Below are 9,615 nucleotides of genomic sequence, written 5' to 3'. Positions count from 1 at the left end.
GTGTTATGATATGGTACGATGCCAGTTTTCCATAAGAAAGTTAAAGTGAATGTTCTCCAAACAAGCTGAAATGGACAGAAAAAGAACTGTAACCTGGTTTCTCATCCTGGTTAACATTAGTATGCAGCATACTATTATGGTGTGTCAGTAGCGTGATTTGCGGCACATGTCACAGCGACACGCCTTCGCTGTCAGGATCTCTATTTCATCATGGTGACGACCCTGTGGGCAGTCCAGGCGAACTTTGACCTAAGTGAAGAGAAGCCAAAGGATATGAACGACAGTAAAAACAATGCGCTAGTTACTCCTATAATATTACTGCTGCATCCCCCCACCTCTTACCTTAGCATCCTTGCTAATGGTGCAGCATCTTGAAGCGGAAGTGATGTTGTGGGTGAAGTTGGAGGCCGCCAGTACTGAGTATCTGGATGGGAAGGCGCTGGACTCGCAGTAGCCCACGCAGGCATAGACCAGATGGGTGCCTTTGCATGTGCCACGACGGTCACTGCGAATGGTCACGTTGAAAGCTGAAGGAGGGAAAAGTACAAGTGAGTGTTTGGGATGCAGATGCTTGCAGAAACTTTAGACTGATAGTCCATGAGGGCTTAGGGATGTCCCACTGTCACACCATTAAATGTGTAAGGGTTATCATTTTGACCCCTTGATGGAAACTTTCCTTAAGTCTATATATCTGCAGATCAAGGGAATTACCCACAGTGATGTTAAAACATGAGGGATCCCTGTAAAAAGCTCCCACTCAAGGTGCTCAGGAACTTTTACACCTGCACCATCGAGAGCATCATGCGTGGGAGCATCACCACCTGGATGGGAAACTGCACCAAGCAGGACTTCATGGCCCTAAAAAGGGTGGTTCATTCAGCTGAACAGACCATCAGAACCACCCTCCCCAACCTGCAGGACATTTACACCAAGCAGTGCAGGCTGAGGGCCATGAAGATCCTAAAACAGCCCAGCCACCCCGGACACTCTCTCTTCTCCCTGCTCCCATCAGGCCGGCGTTACCGCTGCCTGAGGGCTAAGACTGAAAGGTTGAAGAAGAGTTTTTACCCACAAGCCATCCGTCTGCTCAACTCTGAGCCCTAACTGGACCATTATTGCACAATGTAAATATTATAATTTATAAAAGTGTGTATAGTGTATAGTATATAGAGTATAGTGTATAGTGTGAATTACTTTTTTTTATTTTTATTCTTCTTATTTATATGTGTGTGTATATATGGTTGCAGGTACAAAATACATTTCACTGTGCATTGTACTGTGTATAACTGTGCATGTGACAAATAAACACTATCTTATCTTAAAAGAAAAAGAGGAGCACAAAAAGTCTACATGGAATCAAAGTAACGAGTTTTCTTTGTTATTTAATGATATTTTGACAAGAATGTACAAATGGATTATATAACTATTACTTCTTGATCAAGTTTATGAAGCAAAACCCTTGAAGCCTGCTCACATCAGGCTTCCGTCTCTGACTTTACTCGACCATGTAGAAAGGATAGATGGATGGATGGATGGATGGAAACCACAATTATGAAGAGTATGTTTTGGCAATGTCAGGATAATGCCACCAGCATACACAGGTCATAATTTAAGTCTGTGAGGATTTTGTGCTAAAGGCTTAGTATATGTAATGGGACACTGCAGTGGTGTTTCCACCAACACAGAACTGGTTCCACTCTGGTTTGTGAACCAAAATTTGAATAAGAAGAAAAAGACAAAAAACTTACAGAAACCAAAAATTTGGTTTACAGTTTGTAAGGAAACAGGAGGACAGAGGGAGGGGAGGAGCAGCAGCCTGAGCCCGACCACAGCACAACATAAACAAATACTTGTCTGTTTTATTATTTATTTATTTATCCATATGTTTGTTTATTGTGATTTCTGGTGTGTTGTGTGCCTATGTTACCTGTAAAGGCTGCTACTGGAACTTTAATTTCCCTGATGGAATCTTTCTAAAGGGATTAATAAAGTTTTTAACCACTTCTAAAGCTGTGTGACTGGTTTCCACAGGCGCTGGTGTCTGCCGAGAACCAAGAGGTTTAGGAATTGATCATTGTATCAATACAATGATCACTGATCATTGTAGCCAAAGGTGGGGTAATTTCTGTAGTAAGAATATAATGGATGGCTGAATCTGCAAATCATCTGTAAATTTCTTGTGAATACTCCTTCCACAAACTTTGGGCCTTTTTTTTTTTTTTTTTGCCAAAAAGCTGGCACCTGGAAACTGAACTATTCCGTTTAAAACTTACGGTAAAGGTGACACCCTGGAGTGAGGACATCATTGCTCCAACCAGTAGAAGAGGAGAGCAGCAGCAGTGAGATCACTGGTAGGGCCAGCAGGCAGAGATGTGAGGTCATGCACAGCGACATCTGGATGGTTCAAACAGAAGGATACATTACATGTTGCTGTAAGAACCCAGAAAAGAGAAAAACCGTTTTGTCCCCAGCTTTTGAGAAAATCATGCAAAATGCGTGGGCCAGTGGTTTCCGATCCTTGGCCCAATAAATCAGAGCAAGTCTCGAGATGGCTCAAAATCATTATTGGTGCACAAAAGAGTTTTTCAGTTTTGTCTTATTTTATTGCTTGGTTTCCTGTAAGATCTTGGAGAGTTTAAGCTCTTTAAGCTGAGCAGGCATTGTTTGGTTTTGAAGAACATGCCAAAAAAAAAAGTTGGAACCAGTGATTTTAGGTCACTTAAACCAGATTTGGTCTTCTTGGCTGAAGAAGCCATGACTTTTTTTTTTCTTTTTTTTTAAATCTCCTCAGGATGAACTTTCCCCTCAAATGAAAGGCCTCATGAGAACCTCCCGCTCTTTTTGCCAAGGTGATTTCCCATCCTGCATGTCTGCCTGTGTGTCATTCGGTTGAGTAACGGCTAATGTGAATAAAAACAATACCATCTCTATCTTTTCAATCTGCTTCATTTAACAGCTACCTGCTGACACACGCACACACACACACACTATTTAAGGTCAGAGAACATACACAGCTTTAAATGTATACGCTAAACACACAGATGAACAAAAGTCACGGGCGAAGAACGTGAACATCGTAGATGGATGCGCCCACCATCCGCTCCCACACGTGTGTAAACAATAAAGTCACGTTTTCCTGGGAATTTTGTGCTACTGACCCCTGCCCTCTAAATTTTCAGCTCTTTCCAGCTCCGGTTCATAGGAAACACAACTGTGGCAACAGCAGAAAGGCCTTAGGGATGCCATTAACATGGCCTGTACAACCAAATGAATGGTTCAGCCTCTCACATATGCAGTCATATGTGAGAGGCTATTAACCGTGCGTCAGCTGGGGAAGACTGTAGAAATGTGGGGTTTCCACACCTGAAGGCTTGCTTTGTCTTTAAAGGAATGCCTAACAGTGTTACACCCCAATTTGGGAGGTGAGAGTGTTGCTATAGGTGAAATGCGAGTCAGAGTATCTCTGCAAATGAAAGAAAATCTGTCGATCAAAAAGCAGAGCAGGTGAAGGTTATGCCAAACACTGGACAGTGGATAGAGGTAGCTAGACTGAGTCACTGACAAAAATGGTGAGACAGACCTTCCTAAAGCATCTTTCTGTAATTTTTCCTTTCCAAAAATGTGGACGTTTCACTGTATATAGCCCTAAAATGTACTTTTTAGTGAATAAATGAATTGAAAAATTCCAGCCTGTAGTTCCCATGCAGTTTCAAACACCTGCATTGTTACAATCAGCTTTTTTTTTCTTTTTAATGTTACAGACTACCTAAAAATGAGATCTATATTCAACTTTTCAAGTAAGCTGTTGTGTTTAGACATGCAAACATTGAGTTCACAGGAGACACACACAGACACATCTGATCTGTTACATCTGATTCCAGTCAATTTTGAAAATAGTCTCTGCAAACCATCATCTAAATGATGTGTATGCTTAGTTTTACCGATGAAGGTGTACATTAGTTAAGTAGTGTTGACTTTCAAAATAAAACCTCTGCCAAACTCTTTCTACAAACTGCAAACCTCATTTGGATGTGTTTTTGAGAAATGTAAATGATTTTTTTAAATAGCATTTTTGCATATGCATGGATAATTAATATAATAACAAAACATGCTTTTACTGTGTGAGCTCAGTTATTATATTACACATAAAAATCCTGCAAGTGCAGGACATTGGGACGTGTGAAAAACTGCAAAAGATGATAGAGCTTCCTTAAAATTTTGCATTTTCTTTATAATCTGGTTTGTAGAAAATGATATGCATACAAACAAAACGCCTAAAAGCTTTAAGAAAGCAGCAGTTGGTTTAAAGGTCTATTCCACCTTTAAGTGGGATGATGCATTAAAGTTTAGAGCTGCTGTAACGAGGAGAAATTCTTACCTGGAGATGTAGAGCTGAGAGTTCTCAAGTGCAGGTGTGTCGTCTGACAGGTGTCAGTGTGAGACTGCTTGTTCTGAGCCCTATGCAGGGATATAAGTAACACAGGTAGGAACGAAGGCACTTATAGCCCTGGACACACCCACAATTAGAGATCTGAGTGTGGATGAATCTTTTTTTTTCTTTTCTACGGCTCCCGTTTTCTCCTCCTCTGCAGCTGCTCTTTCTACCTGCACAATGAAACACGCTCTCAAAATTCTAAGATCACGGTGAACTTTTTTCCTAAATGTTTTCTTCTTGAACTGTGTTACCATCTCTGGGTCCCTTCATACCCTGCCTCCCCCTTTCTCTCAGGCTCCCCTGTTTTAAAACCTTTAGGGGGACCGCTGCCGTGACACAGAGGAAAACTAGATAGGTTTTCCATCAACGCACTGCCACAAGAGAAGGAACACGCTCACAGCTTTGCCACACATGTGCATGCATGGAGACGCACATACGCATGCTCACATGCATGCGCGCACACGCACAAAGAAAATCACAGAGAAAATAATAAGAAAATAATAATGTTGTAGGCCTCAGCTGCCAGTTGATAGGCAGTACGAGTGAACTCATAAACTGAACTGAAAGGGGGGACCTCACACAAGCCCATACAGAGTCAGGCTGGTTTTTCCATTTGTGGCTGCAGGAGGAAGGACAGGGTCAGGTCAGAAGATTTTGTGGGTTTGGGTCAACTGTGTGTGTGTGTGTGTGTGTGTGTGTGTGTGTGTGTGTGTGTGTGTGTGTGTGTGTGTGTGTGTGAGAGAGACACATGGTAGGTATATTGTATATTGCGGGGAACGGCTGGCTCTGCTTCTCTTCGTCCTCATCATGAACAGAGTCAGCTTAGCAACCACCCTCATCCAAACTCCAGAGGGTAAAGACATTCTTTTAATAGACTCCCAGATTATTAGTTGGATTTTTAACAGCAGCTTCACTGACATGTCGCTAATGTCACAAACTGCCAGATCAGACCACTGATGGCGGTGTAAATCTTTAAAAAGGCTCCCTAAGGATACTTTAATGTCTTTGGGTTTTTCAATGAGTGTTTTAATGCTGTAAGAGAGAATCTGGGGCCTGAGTATCCCACTGATATTAGGCTATGCAACTGATGATGGACTTTTTGAAGGGCTCTATGCCCCTGACAAAACTGGATACTGATGATTTTAATAAGCCAATAAAGTCAATAAAACATGATTTTTTTTGTTTGGATTCCAGATGCAATATTCCCGGTACTTTAAATAGATGTTTCTGGGCGAAACTGTCAGCTCCAAATCTGTTGCTGAGATCGTCAGTGGCACAGCCTTAAAACCCCTTCAGTTTCTGAAACTACAACACTGATATACAGTAAGACACAAGGGCTGTTTGGTGCTCTTATCAAAAACATTGTTTTCCATATTTGCCTTCAAAAATCTATTAAACCAAGTGTAAAATGTTGCCCTATAATTCAAATGCTTTGGTGACTGTGCTTGTTTGTTTGTTTTGTTTCGTTTTTTAAGAAATAAGTTTGTAATTCATCTTTGCCTTCAGCAGGCACCTTTAAAATAGACAAACTGTGATTTACTTACATAAGTGGAGAGAAAAGTCTCACGAGTCGCACTGTACATGTACAGTGCTTCGCTGAGTAGTCAGAAATTAATCAAGCGTAACATTCATCCACTAAAATTACTTTTTCTCTTCAGGAATGCCATAAAAATGATTTTGGTAATTACCAATGCTGCCAATTTAGAGTAGCTTTGGCATAGACCTTACATTAGGTGGTGGTCTAATTTGTTAAGCATTATATTAAAAATAAACTATTTATTTTAATTATTTTATTTTACATAAGGACTACATAAGGTAATTTACCACAATCAAAAAAATGAAACTTGGCTTTAGAAAATAATCAGCTAACCGTTTGCATTGGAACGGTTAGCTGATAATAATAATAATAACCTTTAGAGGTTGCCATGCTTGTAGGCAAAATTTAGAAAGCTGGGATTTACATTACAACAGCTTCTGCTCTCTGCCTTTTAAAAATACACTATATGCTAATCTGGACATTTTTCTATGTATAATTCATTGAACTATATTATTATTACACTGACGTTACAGAGCTTCTCTTCATAAAACTTATGAGGCATAGAAGCTTATTGCACCTCTGTTTCATTGTTATGCTTTTTTACTCCTGTTTTTTGACACTTTTATGACTGCCACCGATTACACTGCTGCTGTGTTTGTTGTGTTATGTCCAGCTGTGCCAGGAACTCCCATGCGTACTCAACTGCTTCTCTTTTTAAATGTACTACATAACCCACCAGCAGTAGCATGCGCACAGTGAGTTTTGGTGAGTGTGCTGTCCATGCTGTCACTGGGACGTTCGCAGACACCTGGGCCAGGTGTAGCCTCACCATGAAACACTTATCGGAGCTCTTCTCTTACATGTGTCTTTACTTGATTTATGCCATTCAGTATATCCAAACCATGCTGTTCACCCATCCACTCACACACCCACGCATCTGATAACACCGACTGCCACACCCTGTGTTTGTTTTTTTTTTTTTTAAAGAAATGATTCGTCCCGGGTCTTCCTGTACTTCCTGCGGCCTTTGAGATACAATGAGTAACACGGAATACAAACTGTAGCTTGTCTACATGAAGACTCCATTACAAACGATATTATCATGATGGCAACAAAAAACTGGAAAAGTAAAATTTTGGGAATAATCCTATCTGTCAGATGCATTTTGGCAAACTGGCAAAATAACAAAGCATGGAGGTGGAGAGATATTCTGTAACTGTAGGAAAGCAACAAAAAGAACAACAAGAACACGAAGATATGTCATTTGTGAATATCACTTTTATCATCAGTATACATTTTTATCATGGCTTTGTGCTTGCTAAAACATGATGTTTCTCAATATAAGGGCTTACACTTTACACACTTTGTTTGAATGACATAAGCAGTTATATCTCCATGGTAGTCCAGTTCAACTTCTGGCAACATAGGTGCTTCCAGTGTGTGCACCCTCACACGCGCACCCCTTCTTAAGAAAACACAATTATCAGTACGGCCCCTCTACCCCAAAAATTCCCACTCCAGTTATGTCAATGGAAAATGGAATGTGTGACATCGTCACTTTAACCCCCACCTATACACACAGAGGCTCAAAAAACTATTAGCATGTTGACCTTAACTGCCATGGACGGTCACAGTGTGTGTGTGTGTGTGTGTGTGTGTGTGTGTGTGTGTGTGTGTGTGTGTGTGTGTGTGTGTGTGTGTGTGTTTCCTTTTATTCCATGCCAACTAGAGAGAAAAGGGGGGCTATAAATCTGAATGGGCCACAGCACCTCATCAGGAGACAATGAACTCAGCTGAAACGTACACACACACACACACACACGCGCATGCTCATATTACTCCAGTGTGACTCAGCGGGGTGACTGATGTTTGTATCGCTCAGTGTCCCTGTCGCTTTCCGCTGCCATGGAACCCATGGCGTCTTGAATAACTATAATATCATTAATGTGTCCGCTTCCACTTCTGCCCTGTTATTTTAATCTCATTGTGCGTGTATGTGTGTATATGTGATCCGTGTGTGCCTCTGATCTGAAGTTAAGGATATCGTGCGCAGCTGTTATTTTAAGTGTTATGTGTGTGTGTGTGTGTGTGTGTGTGTATCATCACGTCTGACGGGATATTGTGTGTGCTGTCAAAAGTGTTTAAGTAGATGTGAGTTTGAGATAAATTACGTGTGTGTTATTTTGGGCGCAGAGACAATGTACGGAGAGGATTAGACAAAGTTTTCCCGTTTCTAAGATAATGTTTTAATCCAGCTGACCCATTTCCTTCCACTGATAATGCAAACTAGACACACGCATGCACACACAGACAAACACATTAACAAATACCCAAAGTCTTTTACTTTCATTCTATATCCTTATACTTCCTACAAATGGCACAAATCAGCTGTCAATGCATAGTTATGTGCGTGCATCTGAAGTTGCATAATATATTTCAGACTGAACACACACACACACACACACACACACACACACACACACACACACACACACACACACACACAGAACACTTAAGTAATTTAGACTGACAGGAGGAAAGTGGAGTTTCCACAAGGTGAGCTCAAGGTGTACCATTCTGAGGACACATACACACACATGTACGCCAGTGGAAATATAAAAAAGGCCAGCATTGTCTACAAAAAGCAGCATAAAAGCCTGTGGAATGTGTTCCTGTCAGCATGCAGGGGAGCATCAAGATGTCACTTATTGGATTAAACTGTACCTGCAGATCCACTTAAACAGTTTGAGATTTGTTTGAAAATGCCTGACATGAAGCTGCTCACACTTATTTCCATGCAATGATTCATTCACTTATAGCGCACTGCTTAACCACTTGATCTCTCACCGCTGATACAGTGCTAAATCCTTTATAATCTGCATGTAAACCAAGAGGCAAACTGTGGGGCTGAAAAATGAATGTCAAAAGCTGCAGTTCCTGCAATGGCCACTTGAGGCTGGCTGCAAAAGTGAGTTAATAACCACAGACTCCTGAGTTAAAATGTTCAACCTTACAGCATTGAAAAGCATGTTTACAACCTGTTCTTTTGTTTGTTTGTTTGTTTTAGCCTCTATGGATACTTTCCCCATTCATATCAACTGAACAGTGAGTTCATGCACTTGGATACAGTTAAGGCTTAAAGTGGTGATGGTGGGTGGGTGGGGTGGGGGGGGTGCCTCAGCAGCTATAGCTGTTTGCTGGGCTTCACCTCCGCTGGAGTCACTGAATGGAGCTCTCAACTGTGTTTGTTCTATTGGTGCCTTTTAGCTTTTTTTTTTTTAATGGAAATATCTGAGTAATAATATGTGAGGCACAGCCATTCCAAGTAGAAGAAGAAGAAGAGTGCAATTCCAGTTTTATTAGTCAGTTTCTTAGCACTACTCTGTACCTTTGTGATGCACCTGTACACTTTATGAATGCAGCTGATAACCAAGCTTGGTAGCCTTTGCTGATAACTTTGCACTCTGCTTCACACTCTTGTGATCCTCTCTGATCCTCTCTCCTGGGATCAGAGAGGATCCGCTGGGCCTTCCTCCTTCAGCGCATTTGCACTCAGTTAAAAAAATGTAAAAACAACTATGTGCCATCGTGTCTGTGGAGGTTCTCAGTCATCCAGCTCATGGCAGTCTTGAGAGCTTGAAAA

The 9,615-nt window shown here is 41.2% G+C and overlaps 1 protein-coding gene across 1 annotated transcript; it reads right to left on the bottom strand.

Annotated features, from left to right (window-relative positions):
- Nucleotides 1-144: 144 nt before the first annotated feature.
- Nucleotides 145-2,394, bottom strand: gpha2 (glycoprotein hormone subunit alpha 2). The gene is made up of 3 exons (XM_030722483.1): nucleotides 2,274-2,394; nucleotides 343-527; nucleotides 145-249 (listed from the first exon to the last, which is right to left on the bottom strand). Exons 1-3 carry the CDS (start codon nucleotides 2,392-2,394, stop codon nucleotides 145-147), a joined length of 411 nt encoding a protein of 136 aa, XP_030578343.1.
- Between the last annotated feature and the right edge of the window lie 7,221 nt (nucleotides 2,395-9,615).

This window comes from Archocentrus centrarchus, assembly GCF_007364275.1.
Source record: "Archocentrus centrarchus isolate MPI-CPG fArcCen1 chromosome 18 unlocalized genomic scaffold, fArcCen1 scaffold_23_ctg1, whole genome shotgun sequence".
Taxonomy (NCBI): domain Eukaryota; kingdom Metazoa; phylum Chordata; class Actinopteri; order Cichliformes; family Cichlidae; genus Archocentrus; species Archocentrus centrarchus.
The sequence above is the reverse complement of the archived record's forward strand: the minus strand, read 5'-3'. Positions and strand labels throughout refer to the sequence as shown.

Coding starts and splice junctions, on each gene's coding strand:
- gpha2 (XM_030722483.1), bottom strand. CDS start 2,394: ATGTCGCTGTGCATGACCTCACATCTCTGCCTGCTGGCCCTACCAGTG. Junction 528..2,273: donor TCCAGGGTGTCACCTTTACC/GTAAGTTTTAAA, acceptor TCCCTCCTTCAG/CTTTCAACGTGACCATTCGC. Junction 250..342: donor CCATTAGCAAGGATGCTAAG/GTAAGAGGTGGG, acceptor CTCTTCACTTAG/GTCAAAGTTCGCCTGGACTG.